Genomic DNA, 22,311 nt, shown 5'->3' on the forward strand with positions numbered 1-22,311 from the left:
AAATTATTGTAAAGGCCTTAATGACACTAAATCTGGTATCAAATTAACAGAAGGGAACTCATTTTAACTCCGGTTTCCTCCCACAGTCCAAAAAACATGTATGTCAGGTTGATTGGTGACTCTAAAAATTGCCCGTAGGAGTGAGTGTGAGTGTGTGAGGTTGTCTGTCTTTGTGTGTCTATATGTGGCCCTGCGACAGACTGGTGACCTGTCCAGGGTGTACCCCTGCCTTCCACCCGAGAGAGAGCTGGGATAGGCTCCAGCAGATCCCCGTGACCCTGAACCAGGAAAAGCGGGTATAGAAGATGGATGGATGGATGGAACTCATTTTATAAAGGTGAAGTGATCCGCCGGATGTCTGTATCTGCAGAGTGACTGAGAGCAGTCTTTCATGTCAGTTGCCTTTTTTCAGTTGCATTAAGGAAGGAGCATTTTGTCTTCCCATTGCCTATAGCACTGCATGAAGCCAGGATAATAAGTGCTTTTTATAGCCACAATAAGGAAGCAGGAATACCCTTGGCCCCATTTCACTTTGAGTGTACAGGAGCTCATATGTCACTCTTACTGAGTTGACCCATCTATCCATCTTCTTCCTCTTATCACGGGAGCAGTAGCCTAAGCAGGGATGCCCAGACTTCCCTTTCCCTGGACACTTCCTCCAGCTCCAGGGACACTGAGGTGTTCTTAGGCCAGCCCAGAGACATAGTCCCTCCAGCGTGTCCTGGTTCTTCCCTGGGGCCTCCGATGGGACATGACTGGAACACGTCCCCAGTGAGGCCCCCAGGGAGGCCCCCAGGAGGCATCCGGAACAGATGCCTGAGCCACCTCAACTGGCTTGATGTGGAGGAGCAGCGGCTCTACTCCAAGCACCTCCTAGGTGATTGAGCTCCTCACCCTATCTCTAAGGGAGCACCCTGGGAAGGAAGCTTATTTCAGTCGCTTGTATCCAAGATCTTGTTCTTTCGGTCATGACCCAAAGCTCATGGACCTTAGATGAGAGTAGGAACGTAGATTGACCAGTAAATCGAGAGCTTCGCCTTTCGGCTCAACTCCTTCTTCACCACGGTGGACCGGTACATCGACCGCATTGCTGCTGCGGATGCACCAACCCATCTGTCAATCTCACGCTCTGTCCTTCCCTCACTCGTGAACAAGACCCCGAGATACTTCCACCTGAGGCAGGATCTCTCCCCTGACCTGGAGATGGTAAGCCACCTTTTGCTTCGTTGAGAACCATGGCCTCAGACTTGGAGGTGCTGATTCTCATCCGAGCTGCTTAGCACACAATTACAGAGTTAGTCAGTGTAAGTGCAAAACATACTATGTGGAAAATCATAACATTGCATATGTACTTACAAACGTGTTTTTACCCATAAAATCCCCAAAACGCATTGCAGAGAGTTTCGAAACATGCTTTTAATGAAAGATGAAACTGGTTTCTTTTTTTAAAAATTATTGTGACCTACCAGCAATGCTTCATACTGAATTTGATACATCAATCTACAGAAGCAGGCAACTCTAGCACTATTTGAAATTTGCTTTCAGTATTTGTTGTGAAGTTTGACAATCATCATATAGATCAAAATCAACACAGCGATGGCAATCAAGACTGTGGCCCAGGTGTTGAGGCACCGAGCAGTGTTCCCGTAGTGTTGGGCTACTTGCAGATCTCCAACCATTTTCCGGTCTCTGGCCTGGAAAAACCAAAGCATATTGATATTTAAAAATGAATTTATGGTCATCCTCAAGGGATTTAAAACCGTTAAATCTGAACATAAGCACAATCTCAGAATGCTATTCTTGTTTCTTGCAAATGCAGTTGCTTTCTTTCTTTTCCCTTGATGTTTTTAAATCTCTGGCTTAATGTCTTTTTGTATGTTTCATTAGTTCAAAAGATGTAACTATAATGTCATAAACATAAAAATAAATGCTTTTTAAAAACTCTTAAAGTCTTTACATTTTTACACTGTCTCATTATTGTAAGATAATGCTAAAACACGTTTTTTTCCTTTCTGTTCAGGCAATAAAAATTAAGAGGCATCACTCAGAAACGCACCTTGATAGAGTAGATGAGAGCAGCCAGTCCGAGGCAGAAGGGGTTTGTATAGACAAAGTTGCAGAGGGACCAGATTATGTAGTCTTGGGGAGGCTCAGTGCTGATGTTTACAGCAGTGTACTGAACCCTTGTATGTCCTCCAGCCTGTCCAGGGAACCCGTCATGCCTCCCCGCCTGCAGTGGGAAATTGTCACCCAGGTGCCCTTCAGGATTCATCGCTCTCAGCTCAGATGCAGTTTGAAGTGGTGGCTGCAGGAAGGTATGTGAGAACTTATAGATGTGCAGAAAGTGTCACTGGTTAGTACTGATTTCCTTTCGACTTTATAGGTTACCAAACGCCTCTTTTTTTTCTGTCCTGCCCCACTTATCTAAATATGTTGACAGTTGGCAAAAAACATAGTTCCATTGTATTAAGGAGTTAAACATGTTATATGTTTTAACTGAATTTGAATTTTCATGTTTTTACTGTAATTTTAAATATTTTTGGGCGGTTTGCCTTTATTTGAGACCTGACAGTGTAAAAGAGCACAAAATGTGGAGAAAGAGAGGGAGGTTATGAGATTCAATACATGTCCCCTTCCTGGGATTCTAACCTTTAATGGTATGTGGTGACTATTAAGCAACCATATGATCCACTTGTCTTATTCATAAAAGTAAATTTATAGTAAAAAAGAGAGAAGGCAAATCATTTCTGATCTGCTTTAAATATAAACTAAACACAGGCCTTGGTGAAAGGTAATTTAAATTTATTAGCAAAGTTCAGACTTCTATAGAAGGCTTTTCTTACAAAAATAAAAAATATGTTTTAAAATTCTGAGAAAGAAGCTGAGAACTGGAAGTCCCAGCAACAGGCATCTGTTACACTATTTGCAGGTTATCCTCAGCAGTATCTGTTAATGAGTAGAAATATAACAATATATGTAATAATGAAAATAAGAAAAATGATTGAAACCAGGGTGATTGATAAAATATTGAACGTGAGCAGTTGATTCATAATTTGAGGCACCCTACAGGTCTCCAGCCACCTTGTCTTCAGTCTCTGGACTGAAGAGACAAAAGATCACATTCATAATCAAACATTCATGTTTGATGTATTTTCGTGGGCCAACATCAATTTGGACACCAGGACAAACTGTTTGGTAGGTATAATCATCCCCAGTCTACTAACTCTGCAATGAATTTGTGTGAAAAGGAAGAACAGTTGGAGAGCAGATTGTGAGATACAATTAAAAAAATATATATAGTTATATAATTTACAATTAAGAAATCTTGCACATAAACTCACCTTGGTGGAAGAGATAAGAGCAGATAGTCTGAGGCAGATATATAATGTTGGAGAAAATAATTATTGGATGTTTTAATAATATTAATATGTAGGTTAGAGCTGTTGATTGAATGATAGTAATTAATACAAGTATCTTTGGAAAATATGCGTAAGCAGTTATTTTAAGAGGTTTGTCCTTATTTCGGTAATCATGTTTTTCATAATTATTGTCGTGGTGAATTAAAATTGTCAGTGGTTCTTTTAAGCATAAAGAAAACTATTCAAACCTGACAAGTGCCCAGACTGAGAAATAAAAAGATTACAAACAGCAAGGCCATAAATCAGCTTAAGTTTTAGTCAACAAAGTGGACAAAGTGGACAGACACTACAGATGGACAGACCACTGTAGCATCTGTTTACCTTCTTGGCCTCTGCATTGTACTTGTTGAGAAGGGTGTGGACCCTGTGGACAGCATTCAAGTTCTCAACCTGCAGCAAGAACAAGACAATGAGACCCAAAGCCCTTAAAAAAAACCTCTTACTATTTGTAAGTGTTATTTGCCATAGTTACAGCCATTTACTATTTTTGCATTCTTGCTGATTTGAGGTAAACATGGAAAAAATGTGTCATACTTCTGGCACCAATCAGGCTTTAGCCACATTTGAATCTAAATATGTTTGTGGATTGTGTGGTCTCAGATCTAATTCAAACACACTAAAACAGTTCAGACAAAGCAGATTGGTGTAAGTTACTGGAATGTTAAACTATAAAAATATAATTGGGTGTTATCTAGTAACTTTGGTTGTTTTTTTTGTTAGTTATTATTGTTAAACAAAATACTTAAACAGTGGTGCCAAGTTTTCAGGGGTTTGAAAAAGTTTCTGAGCAGACAATGCTCCTGCAGTCTCATACAGTTTGATACAGTCTGATACCTGGTAAACCCTTTGGTGGAAAGTGAAACACTAATGTTACCACAATGCAAAAAATAAATAAATAAATAAATAATAATAACTTGTGCCCATTTCTGCACAAAACCATAGGAGCTTTTGCAGCCTGAATTGACTGAGTGAGTTGGCAGATGCATTGAAGAAAATGAAAATGTCTGCATAGAAAATCTGAAAATCTTGGACTAACACATAAAGAAAATTACTACTTGCGCAGAAATCACTAAATGGCTTATTCCCCACTGCAAATCTGCTTGTGTGTGACCTATAATGTGGGAAAAAAAACACTGGTTTTGCTGTACCCACAGATTTCCTGAGAACAGTGTCATGGGTACAGTTGTTTCCAAAAGCTGTGGTTTAATCACTAATCACTTCTGATCAAATGTAACTGGGTCACAGACCTAGCTGTATGTCTTTAATGAAGTATTGATACATTTAGGATGAATTAAAATAGTGAATTGTCAATTTTAAAAAATGCTTGTTATTTCTCATTCACTGAAAAATGCTACTTTTCTTGACAGCATGGGAACATCAGGGTGAGAGAAAGTGGCGCCTGCATGGAGTAAATTCTGTAAGTTTATGTGAACTCACCATGCGTTTCTGGATGAAGAGCTGGGCTTCTTTCAGGGCCCCTGCCAAGTTCTGGCAAAGTCTTTGGCGCTCCTCTTCGTTGAGCACTTGGGTGAAGAAGGTACAAACCTGCAATCAAACACAGACGGACTGATCTAAGGTGGATATCGTCAAAATGAAAGGCTTCATACAAAAACTACAGTTTAAATTAAGAGTTCCAAAACTGTGGTCTCCTCTTGTTACTGTTACAGTTCTGGACAATAACCATTGTACTGGTAATGTTGAGGGCAACATATGCTTTGTCATATTTTCTTGTATTTTCTTTGAAGGCTGTTCTTTGAGTTGAAGACCCCTTTACCCAGATGTGAAAAGCACTTTGTAGAAAAGTGTAAAGAGTTGTTTTAGATTATATTTTAGATTTACATTTAGTCTCAGGTTTCTGTCTTCACAGTAAATTTAAGTCTAACATTCACTGTTCTTTTAGTGTTTTGGGATTAAAGATTTACTGAAAAGAGCTACCTGTTGCAGCCAAAACGAAAACTTGAGAGAGCAGTTAGAGTGAACCAAATTTTCATTTGGCCAAGAGGCTGAGGCACTATAAGCAGCATCATTGCAGCAGCACAAGGAATCATCAAAGGTGATTATTACGTTTTTGGTTCAGTGGGGTAATGATTTTCAATTTCAGAAGGCACTCAGTATATTTTGGACTTGAATGACAGTTCCCCTTAGTACCTTGGTCTAACCTCATCCTAAGCCTAACCACCAAGGGGAGCGTTACGGGCAACACATTTTTAACAGAAAGATGTTTACGACGGGGATTTGACACAGCACTCTCTTCCTACAACATAAAAGGTTATAGAGGTTACACTTGCCCTTCAAGCAAAAGATAAGATACGGTTAGTCAGGGTTCCACAGTAAGAATTAAAATTGTTGCTTGGTTGCTCGTCTCTCGAGAAGTGTTCGTTATCTGTAAGCGCTTAGCGTTAGTACTTTAACTACATTAGCTACAGCATGAAGCTATTCTTTGGAGAAAATGAGTCGGCAGTGTATTTCGCTATATGTAAGCTAACGTATTTACTCTCACCAGCTATATCAATTATCAATTACTGTTTTATGCTAAGTTACTAACCTTGAAAATGTCTTACATCAAACCGGTTCTTAATGAAAGTCAGACAGCAGTGTTAAATATAGTTGTAGTGACGATACATGCCGTAAAGCAGAGTGGCGCAGCGGAAGCGTGCTGGGCCCATAACCCAGAGGTCGATGGATCGAAACCATCCTCTGCTAGTTTTGTGCATTTATAATGTGTAGATTACTTTATCCTTTAAGGTACTGCGCCCCCTACCACATAAATTGAATATAATTCGATGCCATGGTACATAATCCAGTACACTATTATGCTTTGTGTAACCTACTAAATAAAATGTTTTATGCTAATGTTTTATGTTAAATGCTCTGACCATAATCATTTTCCTCTACAGTGCATTACAGTTCAACAATACCACAACCTACAGGCAATAATTTGAATCAAGGCCTCACTAAAACAGTTTAAGCAAAAGTTGAACATAACTTCCATTAAGGTAGAATTCATTGCAGGGTGGACTGCTAGATGTTACATGTACCTAATAAATTGGCCACTGAGCATATAATGTGTTCATATAACAAGATTAAAATGCAAATCAACCCTTATCTTGAGATAGGGGCAAAACTGTCAGTTAGTCAGAGTAATAAAATAGCCAGCAGAGGGCAGTGCTGTTACACACTCTCTGAACATCCCAAATACAGTAACAATGCTCACTCACAAACTTTAGACAGTCATTGAATTATTTGTTTATCGTGTTTTAAATGTTATGTTTCTTTTTTTCTTCTCACACCCAGAGATTTAATCCATTATGTCTCCTGAATATGAAATCCTAAGTGGAGCATTAAACATCCCTAAACTGTGCTATGAAAACTCAGCAAGCTGCAGTCTTAAATACCTTATATTCAAGACCTTTATGTTAATCTTACTGTTGATATAAAGACCAACAGTATCAAATAATGCAAGAGAGGCAGATTTATATTCACATCATGCCCAAGTCAATTCCAACATCAGTGACTGGGGAAGTTTGTATGAATGAGTTGTCCCTATTGTCCCCTCTCATAAGGCACTAAACACACACTTTTTCTCCAGTTGCCTGATTAAACTCGGAAACTCCAACGTGAGTAACAGTTTGAATCTAAAGTGCTTAAAAATACAATAATGAGTCAATCCTGAGGTGTAAAAAGAATGACTTCAGCTGTCATTATACACTTGACACTGTCATTCAAACATTGCAACAATGCAACAATCTAAAACCCAGATACTGCAGTTGTTTTTGTTTGCCTACTAGTGTGAAGGCTGGGTTATTTCTTACCAGAACTTCCATTTTGGGTGTTGTAACTGTGGGCATGTAAACCAAATGGAGTTGTCATATATTTCATGGAATTGTAAATTGTGACCTTTGCGAACCCACTCAGTTCCATACAAGACCACATGACAGGCCATTCCCTCAAGGCTTCTGGAAGACAGCACTTCAGATGGACTCTTCCTCAACATGTTCAAGGCTGAGCCTCCCCCACCAACATCTGCTGCTCTGGCCACCTGAACAACACCACTTGGAGCTCCAAGAAAGCTGAGGTGATGGGTATTTAAATGGAAGAAACCTTTTGCTGCTCCCATACATCTATTCTTCTTTCTGTCTGTCTTTCTGCCTCTCTATTTTAGTCTCTCTCAGGCCTGACCACATAATGACAGACCTAGGGTATATTAAAGGACCATGCCCACGAGTCCTCTCCCTGTCACCTCCCTCATCATGGGCCTTTATAAGCCTCTCACTTGATGGTAGAGGGGCACTACTTTTCAAAGAGGGACTGTGCACAAGGGTCCAAAAGGTTAGCTAGTTTGCAAAGCCAACTGTTCACAAGCAGAACTGGGCACACTAAACATAATGGACAACCATTCATACAACTTCCCATCCGACTGCACCCCACTCACCAACTGCAAGTCTGGACGTAAGCCAGCAGGATCAACCGTGGTGAACATGGGCAACACTGGCAGGAATGCTCCCCGGGACTATCTAATCTGGTCACTGTGCAACACCTTGTATGTTAACTTCTGCTGCCTGGGTTTCATGGCTCTCATCTACTCTATTAAGGTGAGGCTTTGTATTTTTGTTTTATATTTGACATAAGTGATGGCAAGATGATCTCTATTGATGTGTTTTATAAAATGGTCCAAACAACACAAGGGCTAAGCCAATGTTAACTGTAATGTTAAAGGGTTGCATTGATTTTTTTTATGTTTTCATTATTGATTGTAACACCAATATCAGCTTTATTTTCTGCTGCAACATCTTGATGAGGATTTAAAGTCTTTGGTAATACAAGCTTGGCAGTAAAATACAAAAGGTGTGCGCTGCTGTTGGAGAGTGTTAAAACAATGGAAATGTTTGCCAGCATGGCATTATAATTAAAGAACAAAGACTACCCTACCAGAGTCAAAGAAAATTTGGCACAGCTGGATTTAGAGTGCCAGTAAATATTCTGTTAGGAAAATCTTTGTTGTAAAACAGAAAAAAGCAACTTGAGATATTGTAAACATTTTGTTGGTGATCAGGGTCACACACTATGAAAGGCTACCAGAGGAATGGAACCGTCCATGAATGGTAGTGCCAGCCTAAGCAAAAGCTTTTCTCTCTCAACGATAGCAAAAAGGACTTTGAAAACGCCACTTGTAAAGGTGGACTGGACAAACTGTTCAACTACATGAATAAAAAAGATTTCTGAAAAACTCTTTAACCCTTTATTTAACTTTGTTTTTTCTCTGTCTGTATAGGAAGCCGCTCTGAAAAACATGCTCTGTATTGGCTCAGTGTTCAAATTAAAGACAAGGATTGGCTGCTTGTCTAGCGAGTTAAAAACGGTGTAATTGGCATCTCCCTAATGGGCAAGTACTCATGGGAAATTAGAGAGTGCTATGAAAAGACTCAGTCTGGTCCGTTCCAAAATATATAGATACACTTTAAAACATCTCAAGGATTCTGGCTTTGTACAGCTTTAAATCTGTTCTCTAGAGGGAAAAAAGACACAGCAGTAATGAGTGAACATCATTTAGCTTTCTTTGCCCTCGTCCTCTCACTATTTACAGCATCCATTAGTGTAAAGACAATGCATTTCTTTGTGTATTTTGCTTTTGGAAATGTTTTATTGAGCCATGTTGACTAGACTGAAGATTTTTTTCAACTTGTCTGTATCAGTTAAAACAAACTCAGTGGACACAAATTAAAATGTGCTTGTGCATATGTGTATATGTGTGTGTGTAGGCCAGGGACCAGAAGACTCAGGGCAACCTACAGCTGGCTCAGGAGTGTTCAGACAAGGCCAAGTGGTACAACATCCTGGCAGCTGGCTGGAACCTGCTGATTCCACTTCTGGCCATTGTCCTGCTTGTCTTCCTGCTGGTCCACCTGGGCACATCCCAGGGTTCCTTCGACTTCTTCGGAGAGGATGGCTTCCAAAATTTCATGAAACTCTTTAGCTGGTAGATAGACAATAAGGGAGAGAGAGAGAGAGAGAGAGAGAGAGAGAAATCAGTCTAAAAGTCAACCCATTCACATTAACTACCAGGAGAGATTTTAATCAGCAGATGAGGGCTGACATATCAGATCCTAAGAAATTTAGCCAGTATGAGCCAAGCTTCTTTTCATCATGGTGTACTGGGCTTCCTAAAATCTGCTCAAAATTAAAATAATCTTAATTGATGAGAAGAAAAAATAAGACTTGACTTTTGTATTACAAAATCTTAGGGATGTATTACAAATGCTCAGATAATAATCACTGCAAATAATAATCACTGTTTATGCTCTTCAGTAAAGGCAATATGGCAGTTAAGGATGATATTCTTTTGATATTTTTTGGAACTGGTTTTGTGAGAAAACCAAACAATCAATATCAGTACAACCCTAATTGTATTTTCAGTATTAGAGGCTGTTTAGTTTACACCTATAAGTCTCTTAGAAATGGTCAGTTACAATGTGAAGTTGATCACTGAAGAAGTCTACAATAAAAAACAAGGGAATGACAAGAGATGAGAAAGAATAACCGGTTGAGAGATTGAGTAAATAGCTACTTCGGGTCATTTTTGGTTTTATTTATTGTATTTATGTTGAAGGAAAATTTGGATGACAGGTTAAATTATCTCTGGTCAGTGCAGGAAGAGAATAAAGAGCCGAAAAAACAGAGGACTGTGAAGCCAAAATCTGAAAGTCGTGATTAGAAGCCACTTTACAAAGGACAATCAACATTCACCTCCCATTGAAAATCATTTATTTTTGTTCATCACTTTGTAAAATGTTATTACTGTTACAACCGACATGTATTTTTCTCATTATTCATGTATTTTAAGATTTAGATTTTACATCTTATTGCCAACTTCTTGTGGGTGAGCTAAATAAACCAAATACTGTTCATTCAGTATACTATTGAAAATTGAATCAAAGCCTTAATTTTTCCTTCACATAAAGCTTTTAGTTAGTGTTTCAAAAATCTACTAAGACGTTTCAGGGCTTTTCGAGATCCCCTGTCATCTAGAGTCCGAATGGCTCTTTTGTGGTTTCACTGCTACACCTACACCCAATTTTACAGTGATAATTTTGGGCTTCATAGGTTTGATTCTGGGGTGGGTCTGCAAGGCATGGCTGTTTTCATCCCAACTGAGAATCCACTCCACTACTAACTATATACAGAACATCTTGTTATAGGAAACTGTATGAATGTGCCCTCCAGTTGGAAGGCAGGACCGCCCAGGCAGACCACTACAGAGGAGTCAGCAGCAATGTGGAGGCCTGCAGTGGGACGAGATGGCTCATTTCCACCCAGTCTGCTCTCAGTCTGAGGAATTATCATAAATGGAATAGTACAGGGTTTTGGGAACGCTAGCCTTTGGATGGCTTGTTAGTGCTCCAGACAACTCATGAGCTAGTATGTTTTTTCTAGATATGCTAAAAATCTGCTGCAATACTTGGTCCCGCCTTAAGTGTCATCATCACAGATAAATGTTGTGCTGCAAAACCGCAGAATAATATATTAGAATACAATGAAAACCCCAAAGTTCAAGGTTCCAAAGACAGTGAAAATGGCATGTCTAACACCACTGAAATATAATACATGAGAATGAATCAAGTTTGTACATGAAATATAATACATGAGAATGAATCAAGTTTGTACGTGAAATATAATACATGAGAATGAATCAAGTTTGTACGTGAAATATAATACATGAGAATGAACCAAGTTTGTACATGAAATATAATACATGAGAATGAACCAAGTTTGTACATGAAATATAATACATGAGAATGAACCAAGTTTGTACATGCATACAGTGGCCTGTGGGAAATACACCCACTGACATATCCTTGATTCAAATGACTTGGGTGTCCTACTCCTACTGCCATCCCACCCTCTGAACATATTAGCAGCCTCTCCTTTGCTCTTGCAACTTTATTTATATACACCCAAATCACAACCTTTAGCTTCCAACTTTCTATTTTTCTCCTGTGGTCAGAAAGAAATGCTTAGAGAATTACAGGCTAGGAGCTGGCGGGGCAGAGGGAGGGGGCACTAACTTCAACTGTTCTTTCTGAGAGCTGTTCGCTACATCCCAGGCCTGGGGAAGCAAGAGCGATACATCCAAGAAAAGCGCTGTGCTTAAGTAACAAATCTCTAACTTTACACGCCTCGCTCTTAATCTTAGCTGAAAAGTTTCAGTTTCTCTCATACTCAGATTGTGACATGGTGGACAACATCTCATACAGTACATCTTTGTTCTGATTTACATTGTGTGATAGACACACAGTACAGATATGTACAGCCGAAATCTAAAGGTAGAAAAGCTGATTTCTTCTGGAGGCTACAGAGTGTAATACACCTCACATTACAAAAGTGTTGGTCAATACATTGTTACAGACTTCCTACCTTACTTACCAGTAGTGCTAGCCCCTTTAAGAAACTGCATCTTGTGTGTCAAGGTGATATGTTGCCCTGAAAGCAAATAAAGAAAATAAGAAAGAAGGAATCTCAAATTACTGTCTAACATCAAAAGGCTTCATCTTTGAATTATTATTCATGTGCTTATTGAGTTTTGCTGCCGTCTTTTTATTAGAATTTATTTTAGTGTTTCAAAGTGATGACCTACATCTAATGCTATAGGCAACTTCAACAAACATACATAAACACAGACACAGACAAAGACAAACTAATTGGTGCAAACTTTAAATTTATCCTATAAATATACTTGTTTTTTAACACCATGATTCAACATCTTGGTTACATGAAACTGCAAACGCAATTCCAAGCATCAAGCTGCATTTTCAAGTCTGAACTAATCTCTTGAAGGCTCGTTGGGACTGTTAGTTCCCAGAATAAATTGCCTCTGGGATGTACTGTTACTACTGACAATGCAAGACTTGTTTCCAGCTCAATAACTGGAAACAGGATGAATCACTTATATAGAAGAACTGTACTGCTTTGTTATTTAATTACATAAACTTTAAACAAGATTTCTTGAATAACACAGTTCTACAGCTGTCTATTTTGAATGAATAATTAATTAATTAATTAATACTTGATTAATTAATTAATTAAATCTATACTGCTTTCCTAGCAGGCACCCAAGCTGACACTGTGTGAAAGAGGTACAGAGCTCTGGACAGACTGTGACACCAGTCATTGCTCATTACAGGGCTGACACATAGAAACAGACAAACACTCACATTCTAATTAACATCCTAACCTGCATGTTTTAGGACTGTGGGAGGAAGCCTGACACAGACACAGAGAGAACATACACACTCCACACAGAAAGGACCAATGGGGATCCAGCCTGGAACTTTTTTGCAGGCTTTCAGACCAGCAAATAAAAACCTGGACAGATGTGTCTTCACCATCAGACTTTATACAGTTCTCATGTGATGTAGCCTACTATGATACAGACAAACATTTTAAAATGGCCCCTAATTGAATCTGAATAGACATACAGCGACATCTAGTGACCGCGCATCATCAAAGCAGTTTTATAAATAATACTAACATAACCTACCAGCTTGGGTTAGGGCATTAGTGACACCCAGAATCCTCGAGATTTTCAAGAATAAGTAAATACTGTAAGTTTTTGATACCTAACTAAATGTCAATATCACACACAGACATCACCCAGAGGCAAAAAGCAACAAGTAAGGATCAGGTTACCTCTGTTCCCAATATAATAACTAATAACTTGATAAAAAGTCGTCTGTCAGAATAATAAAGGATAATAAAGGTTAACATCTTTTATTAACACTAATTCCAGCAGGAATACATTTACGTGGCGTTTTATTTATATACTTGAATGTTTTAAATTGAATATAACAAAACGTTTTCATTTGGACACCGGAAAAAACGAAATTCTCGATAGTCTGAACGATATAATTATATGAACGGATGATACAGGGACTGTTTCTAACCAATAAAAAACTAAAGGGTGTCCATATATTATTATTATTATTATTATTATTATTATTATTATTATTATTATTATTATTATTATCATTGGGCTACTGTGATGATGTTATCAGAGGGCGCTCTCTGATAACACAACAACGAATGGTACATCATGTACTCTCTGAAGGTTGACAACCTCTCATGCCAAACAGAAACTTCACATGATGGTCACATATGTTGCATGTGCTTCAGCTGCGCTAGAGTAAATGCAGCACAAGTCCAAGTTCGTTTACCATAACCGCCAAAAAAGCTTTGTGTGACGGCTGCTCCACACAGCTTCTCTTCCTGTTCGCAGAGATACAGACAGACGGCACACCTGGTAGACTTGGTAACACTGGGCGTTTCCAGGCGCTGCTGGACTAAAAGGATAAGTCGGAGCAGATCATCAGCACCACAGCAAGGAGCGGCAATCCATCGACCTGCAGGACTACACAGTTCTATGAACATGAGCAGGTAACGTGTGAGCGAGCTGCATTGACTAATACTGAAACATTCACCTTGTTTTTATAGTAAAAATAAGACTCAGAATTGCACTTCAAATAACTTTTAGCATTTTTAGGTAATTTACCATCTTCTTGGTACTTTACATTCAAATCGTCTTCATAGATATCATTTGTAGCATTTTTCGTTTTTTTTTGGCACTAAAGCCTGCGATGATCTAATGACTGTAATTATAAAACCTGTTTTTGGACTTAATAGCACAATAACTTTACCTTCTCATTGTTTACTGTTTGCCAGTTGTCAGTAATTAGCAAAGAAAATTAGTTCAGGTGACTTTAAAAGTTTCAACTGAGAATTGTGTGCATCTTTGGATACACTTTTGTATTGTCAACGTTTGTATTTTTACATAACTGGTTTGATTTGAAGAGTGCTTTTCAATTGAGTCCTGCACTGCAGCAGAGTGATCTTCTGAGTAACAGAGTCATATTGTATCCAATCCAACCACAGTTTAATTTGATTGACTAATGAATAATGATGATGAAATTTAATAATAATGATCCATTATCATAATGATAACAACAACAACAGCTATGTTTCTAAAAGCTAAAAGTGAAAGTAATTCAGTGCCTCCGTCCTGTCTGGAGTCCTGGGTGCTTGTACAGTAAATATGAAGCCAGCAACCGGTTATCTTAGTTTAACGTAAAGACTAGGGTGGAACTGCTAACCTGTTTCTGTCCAAGGTTATTATTAAATCTTCATTTTTTCACATTTTGACATGTTGTTGACAGTTTATCTATTCCACACAATAACTGAAGCATGAAATTTTAGATTTTACAGGAATGTGTAGCTTCATTTGTGGAATACAGACATTTATTGTGAGTCAAAACAAAAAAGCAAGGTTACATTTCAGTGCTTTAAGTTATTTTTGAGCGACAAATGTGTTAAACTTGATCTTGTAGGGTGCAAAAAAAAGAAAACATGATTTAAATGTTGCAGGGCACTTTAAAGCCTGAAGGCAAGTTTAAACCGGTTCCAGATTTTTGTAATGATGGGAGTTGGCAGTACACAATGTTCTGCTGCTTGTGACGCGGCCGGATTCATGCTGTTTGATGAATAACAAAAACACATTTCACAAATGTTACAATTTAAATGTTGGCGCAATATAATAATTGCGCCAACATTTAATACCTCAGTTTAAGTATTTAATGAATTAATCTTCTAATAAATACCAAGTGTTGCTTTGGTTAGGAACCGAGACTGATCCAGTCACAAAGCACAACCAGTTTCCCCACAGGCCCATGATGGTGCATTTCTAAATTTACGATCTTTGTCTTCCACCCTCTAACTACTACCACATGGTAAAAAAAACACAACAATAGGAGGAGTAGAAGAGAATGGTAAAGGAATGGTGGGAATAAGTCTTCAGTATTTCAGATTAGAAACTTCTCCAACTCATGACAGATGTGTTCTGTTAATACAATCATGTGATATAATACTTTCTCGCTTTGTAGGAGAACATCAAAGAACATCAAAACATGTGGAAATTTATCCTGTGTATTAAAAATGATTGTTTGTAAGTTTGTCATTTGGCAGAGTAACTTTAGATTAAAATATTTGCAAATTCACATTCATGTTTTAATTTTCCGTAGAGCTTTGGTTCTACACAACTATCTTTACTCTACAATGGTGATGTAACTATTTGTATCTGGGGCTGACTGTATGATAGCTGAATTCCTACAGTCAGTTTGATAAATCACTTCATGCTGTGACACAGAAACTCAGAAAGTCACCTTTTATCACGTGACACTATTTACAGAGAAGTTTTTTAAAACATCGACCTGTGAGTTCATGTAATCACTCAGCTCCACACTGCTTTGTAAAGTTCGGCAGAAAGGTTTCATGATTTGTTTACACTAGTTATCACAATTTTCTGTTGAACTCTGGTTTTCAACAACAATTTAATGTAATACCAAGTCTGTGACCTGTATTATCTATTTGGTTACAGGTTGTGCAATCACTGTTGCAAAGATGGACGTCAGACTTTGAATTTGGATGGAAATGTCCTGTAAAAGCGTGCATGGTTCACCCATGCAAAACTTTGGGGTGGAACTTGCTCAGCTTTGCAGTTGACATTATTTACTCATTGCAATTTAGGCCAAATATCGATTGCATTTACTTTCTGATTTTCTTCTATCACTGAGTTGCCAAAGTCAAATCTGTTTGCAGACGCTTGGGTTAAAAGAGAACAGGAAAAGATAATCTAATTTATTATACTCATTAACAAACTAAAACTAAGTTTTTTCATTTTTGAATGTGTTACTGAACCTCAGCAGCAGAGAGTATGCATCTATATGTATTTCCAAACCACACAATCCATATTTCATTAAAATGACAATATAATTGTCTGTACTTACCTAAATTCCAACATTTCTTCTATGTAGGTGTCTGATCAGCCATGTGGATGTGCAAAGTTTCATTGAAAGGTGCATGACAGCTGTGGGTACCAAGCCACACCATGCCCGCAGCCTGGCCGAGGTGCTAGTGGAAGGAGACCACAGGGGCCACTACAGCCATGGACTCAACAGGATGGGTGAGTGGGGCGCTGGACATATATTATTTTTATCTGAAAGTTTAATTTAAAGGTGACCAAAAGCATAGTGGTTGTGGTAAAGAAAAACATAAAGCAAGCATGGTGATTAGTTATAGCCCCAGATGATTTTAATGCAACCAATTACCATGTAAAGACCCAATCTTATATCCTTCATATCTCAATCTTCATTTGTCTGAAAAAGATGGAATATGTCAGATTAATGATACTTTGCAGTATTTTAGGTTTTACTGACTGGGATGCTTTGTGTGACTGCTATTTAAAAATGGATGTTGTTTATGCGTTTTTATGTTTTTCAACAGACATGTATGTAAAGGACATCCAGACAGGAATCTGTGAAAAGGATGGGGAGCCAGTGATTGAGAAGGAGAGTGCAGCCACTGCACTGGTGGATGGGAAGAACCTCCTGGGTCCTGTGGTGGGAAACTTCTGCATGAATCTGGCTCTAAAGAAGGCGAAAGAAGTTGGCATTGGCTGGGTGGTGGCACATGGTGAGTACTTTATTTATGGATATGTTGATGAGAGTCATCGCTTCTGCACTGGTGTGATTTTGTTGAAATTTACATTGTACACATGATGCATTTCGATTGAGCCAAGGTTGAGATAAACACGTTTCTGTTGTTCACTGCTTGTGAATTGTTGTCTCACATTAACATTCTTGGGTTTCAGATACACACATTCTTAGTTGGGTGTTTGGTTCTCATAACAGGTAATTAAGTGTAGAAGAACAGAACACAAATCCACTGTAGTTCAGACTGGTTACTGCAAAAACACTCAGTGAGTTTGACTTGAACTAAACTTTACAGAGGACAAAATTATATTTTCAAAATCTCTCAAGACCAAATTTGACTTTAATGGAGGAGCAGCAAACAACTTTTGATTAATAAAGTAATTACAATAAATTAGCACTGTGTTTAATGCATTGCATTTTAATAGAATTTCCTTTTCTTAGGTTCCAATCATTTTGGTATTGCCGGATACTACTCAAAACAGGCACTGAAGGAAAACATGATTGTGAGTGAACCATTGGCTTGATGACTCTCTTACAGTTCACTCTCTTATAATTATTAGTTCAGCTTTAGAAGATTAATTTTAACAAAATGTCTTTAATAAAGGTGAATTTGCTGCTTACCCAAATGATTTCAATTCTATATATAATAATCTGTCCACCACAGGGTATGTCCTTTACCAATTCATCACCACTGGTGGTTCCCACACGTGGAAAAGAGGTAAAATATTTATTTTATAACATAATTTAATGCAATTACATGTTGCATAGGACTGTGTATATTGTACATACAGTAGCATGTCTGTCTAAACAAGAATCTTACTAGTAAATGTGTTTTCCACTCTAATGCTCTTTGTAGTGCACTTTGGGCACAAACCCCATCAGTGTGGCAGCTCCAGCTAAAGATGGAGACAGTTTTGTCCTAGATATGGCCACATCAGCAGTAGCACTTGGAAAGGTAAGATCAGGTTTATGCTGATGCACCATCATGGATGCCCTACATACAAAACATAACTCCCTCAAGGCCAGCAGACAGTACTTTACCTGCACAGTGGTGTTTGACTGAGGCTGTTTCATTTTTAACACCATATATTTGTCTCATATCTAAACCTATTAGGAATTATTTTTCACAAAGTGTAATTAATTTATGCACAGCCTGCATTAGGCTTGGGACAACTCAAAATCATATATACGTCTGAAGAGATTCAAGGAATGGCATTGGCAATGACACATTTTCTATTGCTATCAGAGGAAAGTAAATGAGGTAAATCCTGTTATTGGCTCCATTGACATAAAATCAGATAAAATCAGTACAGATAGAGGGCAACTGGAAACTAGACATATAGCTACACTAAGCTATTGAAATACTTTTAAAAAGTACTTTTATGAAAACATAAATTGTTTACATTCTGTTTAATAATTGTCTAGTATTTTGTATACCTGTCAAGTACATTGCAGCCATATGAAAAGGTTTATAAATGTAAAGTCTTCTTACTTGTTTAATGCAGGTGGAGCTCCATGAGCGGCGCGGAGACCCCATCCCTGAGGGCTGGGGCTGTGATGCTCAGGGAAAGCTGACAACAGACCCCAAAAGAGTCCTAAGCGGAGGAGGACTGCTGCCCATTGGTGGCAGTGAAGCCACAGGTCTGAAATCAGCACATTTCAAAAAAGGCATAACTTTTCTGACATAAAATTGAAATCTGTGGCTCCCTACTGCCAAAAAACAACTTCACTACAAACCAGTGTAAGAAATGACTGTTTTGTCAGACAAATTTCTGCTACAGCAGTCCTTAACAGGCAGAAAGGATGCCCAATTTGGGAAGGGGTTAATAGTATATTATGTTATACTTTTCACTACATTAAACATCTGAAATTTATGTAATTTTATGTTTCATTCAGGGGGCTACAAAGGCTATGGTCTGGGAATGATGGTGGAGGTGTTCTGTGGTATCTTGGCTGGAGCCCAGTACAGCAAACACATCCGCACTTGGAAAGTAACAGACCGTGTAGCCAACCTGGTAGGTTTTTTTTTTTTTTTTGGATTGTGTTCGTAAAATCCCACTGGCAGATTGATATACAATACCTCATTTTGCAGTTTTATTGTGGACAGTCTACCATGGTGGCTGTATGAAAAACAGATACCCCAAACAAATAGCTACAGTCAACTAAGCCATGGGTTCATTTTATAAACTAAGTCCTATACAGATAATAATGTACTATTCTTCACAAATGATAAAATTGAACACAGAGGTGATTTCAACTTTAACATGCTGAAACACAGCCCTTGACAGCTACTGGTTAAACATCTAAAAGATAAGCACAATCAGTGACTCCAGCCTAAGCCATTGTACATCATAGCTCTGTTTACTGTTTGTACTGGGTCACCAGTGTGTTGTCATCACCCGTTTGTGTTTTCAGGGTCAGTGTTTTGTGGCAATCAACCCAGAAAACTTTGCTCCCGGGTTTAGTGACAGGATGTCAGACCTGCTGTCTATCCAAAGAGGGATGGCCCCTGTGAGTAGATGTCACTGATGCAATACATTATAAACTAATTAGGGTAAAATATCTAGATGATATCTGGTGACTGTAATTTATCAGCTAAGTCTTGTGATTTGAAAGTAAATTAAGACAAAGAAGCATGTAAGTTAATAAATTTGAGCTTCATTTTCTTGTTTCATGTTTTATGTTTTCATTTTCTTGTTCTAACCTGTTTGTTGTAGTGTGACCCTGACAAACCGGTTTTGGCTGCTGGAGATCCAGAGAGGATAAACATAAAGAAATGTGAGGAGATGGGCGGGATACCCTATCACATCAACGTTGTCAAATACATGGTAAGACCTGCAAAACAAAAAAAACAAAACAGTAAGGCCTAAACCATTTAGACAAATACAGTTATTCTGTGAACACAGACAGTAACAAATTAAGTGGGAAATGATTCTCTTCTGTACCATCAGTGGTTTTTAATTTTTTGTAAAGAGTTCTAAATCATCTAACTCAGCAAGACACAAACATACATGTTCCCTAATTTTTGCATTTTATTTCTGCAGAATGAATGTGCTAAGAGAATTGGAGTCAGTTTGTTGCTGCCATGTGACAACCTCATTCCCAATTAATCAAGCCCATGAAGAATCTCAGTACTGAAAATCTGACATTTCTGCAAGTTCAACCTGAGCAACTTTTTTACTGCATTTTATACACATTGATAATCTCATATTTTATTAACCACATTTTAGCCATTTCAATGTATTTTAAATTGAAGAACATTTGCAATCAATATAAATAAATATTATAATATTATATTATAATATTTCATATTATAATGAAAATATAATATGAAAAAATTATAAACATTGTTCTTTCATATACCATTCATATACCATGTATTCAGTATGTTCATATGAATTTAAGCATGTCTTAGAAATGCTGTTACTCTTACAGTAAAACATGCACATTCTTTATCTAAACTTGCTGTATGTTGTGCCTGCCAGATGTGAGATAGGTTAAACAGTGCTGTTGAAACATGAGCAAAAGTCATTGTGGCTTGTTGACATTAACCTGGCACTACAATACAACACCCAAAAATGTTTCTTTAATAATAAAAAAGATTTGAAATCATATTTTTCTTCCATAACACCATAATTAAATCTATATTTTTATCTATATCCCTGAAAAAGAAATATTTTATAATCTTAGGTGCCTTATTCAATAAAAGCCATATATACCAAAACTTGTTTTTCTATTTTTTGTGCATTGCTGTTCTTTCATATTTTTCCTGTACTGCATCTACAAACAGAAACCCTTAGGCATCTTAACCAGCAGATGGCGACATAAGCTTCACCTGTTTTTCTGCACCAATACTTATTTGTGACAACTCATGGTCTAATGTACAGTATGTGTCAGTATAACTGTTAAACTGTGTAAATAAATTACCCATAAAAACAGTCAGCTACTTTTATAATTTATATCTTATCATATAATTTTTGAAATTTGTTTACTGATTTAGCCTCATCTGTATGAGATCTCCAATTGTTCACCCAAAGTGATGCAAGAGAACCTTAGCAAATTAATGTTTTTAATGGCTGAACTTTAAAAATAAACGAAAATATGGACGATTTGCCAGTATGTGAGATATATTCACATTACCTTGAGGTATATATGTGGGTGTGTAAAAGCTGGGACAGGGTGGTATAATCGCTGGATTTGATTTAGTAAATCAAAATATGCTGACATTAACAGAATAAAAATTGTGTTATTGTCATTGATTGCACAAAGGCAATGAACTTTATAAAGTTGCAGTTGGGTGTTATTAAAATAATCTCTACAGTCCCTGAGGTTAGGTAAATTTGAAATTACCACACCTTGCATGCAAGTATTTTCCCCACTAGATGGAGCTATAGAAAGAGTAACATGTAATGTTGGTATTGCTCATTTGGAAGCTACAGTATATTTAGGCAGTTCGCATGTATACATATTTTCATTTTAATGTTTATCCTATAGTATTTAAAATATTACTGTATTCAAGTTGAAAAAGATATTGGATGTGAAGACTAGAACTACTGCACAGACGTGCTCACTCTAATTGTGTATATTTGTCTGTATGTAAAGATATGAATAGCTGTGCATAAGAAAATATAATGTCTTCCAGTATGTTGTGTGTATTTAGTCTACCCATCATTGATGGAGCACCAAAAGCTAGTCAGGTAAATAGAACTTCAATTATTGCCAAACTTTTTATTAAAATGTTGTTCCATGTTGTTGTACGGGAACTAACAGTTTTCTTTTGTTAATATTTCTTAACTTAGATCAATTTTCAGATTGAAGAGCTTCATTTATAATGAAAATATTGCCACAAGGGAGAAGGGGGACTGGGCAATGACAGATGCCTAGATCGGCATCCTAAACTCTTCTGCTAAAAGTCCTGGCATTGGGCTCTGAACCCTCGATGTCTTGTTAACACTTGGTTGGTTTCAGACAAAAGAAGCGAAATCAACAAATCAATGGACTTTCAGCTCCACCAGCGGAGGGAAAGGAGGTGACGGAGTGGTGGGACTCTGCTGAGTCCAGGGATTAAGGGGCCGATCCAAACACTTGTTATAGAGGGCAGAGTCAGAGCTGGGTGTGCATGGATGGATGGTGGGGGTCAAATCTGCACTGGCCTTGGCCTGTTGCCCTTGTGCGGATTAAACCAGGCCCTAAAGAGTCCTGAGAGCAGAGGCACTGTGACTAGGATTAAACAAATTCTAACAGGTGTTTTCTTTTGTGTTGCTGAGGGGGGCTCTGTCCATCACTCACTGAACAAGGAAATCATGAAGTGATAGTCAGTGATGGCAACAGGACAGGGCAGATGTATGTTTCTTGTT

General features: G+C 37.9%; 3 protein-coding genes and 1 non-coding gene across 4 annotated transcripts; 3 read left to right on the forward strand and 1 right to left on the reverse strand.

Moving 5' to 3' along the window:
• Window positions 1-1,526: 1,526 nt before the first annotated feature.
• On the reverse strand, window positions 1,527-6,037 carry LOC113133395 (interferon-induced transmembrane protein 3-like). The gene is made up of 5 exons (XM_026312192.1): window positions 5,965-6,037; window positions 4,857-4,964; window positions 3,741-3,809; window positions 2,057-2,305; window positions 1,527-1,694 (listed from the first exon to the last, which is right to left on the reverse strand). Exons 2-5 carry the CDS (start codon window positions 4,857-4,859, stop codon window positions 1,542-1,544), a joined length of 474 nt encoding a protein of 157 aa, XP_026167977.1. The 5' UTR covers window positions 4,860-4,964; window positions 5,965-6,037; the 3' UTR covers window positions 1,527-1,541.
• A 13-nt stretch (window positions 6,038-6,050) lies between these two features.
• On the forward strand, window positions 6,051-6,122 carry trnam-cau (transfer RNA methionine (anticodon CAU)). Its single transcript has one exon. It is a non-coding gene; the product is annotated as a tRNA-Met (tRNA).
• A 1,603-nt stretch (window positions 6,123-7,725) lies between these two features.
• Window positions 7,726-10,348, forward strand: LOC113133396 (interferon-induced transmembrane protein 5-like). The gene is made up of 2 exons (XM_026312193.1): window positions 7,726-8,011; window positions 9,179-10,348. The coding sequence occupies exons 1-2, from the start codon at window positions 7,805-7,807 to the stop codon at window positions 9,398-9,400; spliced, it is 429 nt and encodes a 142-aa protein (XP_026167978.1). The 5' UTR covers window positions 7,726-7,804; the 3' UTR covers window positions 9,401-10,348.
• A 3,235-nt stretch (window positions 10,349-13,583) lies between these two features.
• LOC113133388 (uncharacterized oxidoreductase YjmC-like) lies at window positions 13,584-20,678 on the forward strand. Its single transcript, XM_026312180.2, has 11 exons — window positions 13,584-13,847; window positions 16,277-16,425; window positions 16,746-16,934; window positions 17,396-17,457; window positions 17,619-17,672; window positions 17,811-17,909; window positions 18,460-18,595; window positions 18,851-18,969; window positions 19,370-19,465; window positions 19,672-19,782; window positions 19,999-20,678. Exons 1-11 carry the CDS (start codon window positions 13,834-13,836, stop codon window positions 20,062-20,064), a joined length of 1,095 nt encoding a protein of 364 aa, XP_026167965.1. The 5' UTR covers window positions 13,584-13,833; the 3' UTR covers window positions 20,065-20,678.
• Window positions 20,679-22,311: the final 1,633 nt, after the last annotated feature.

The sequence above is a fragment of the Mastacembelus armatus genome, chromosome 6 (assembly GCF_900324485.2).
Source record: "Mastacembelus armatus chromosome 6, fMasArm1.2, whole genome shotgun sequence".
In the NCBI taxonomy this organism is placed as follows: Eukaryota; Metazoa; Chordata; class Actinopteri; order Synbranchiformes; family Mastacembelidae; genus Mastacembelus; species Mastacembelus armatus.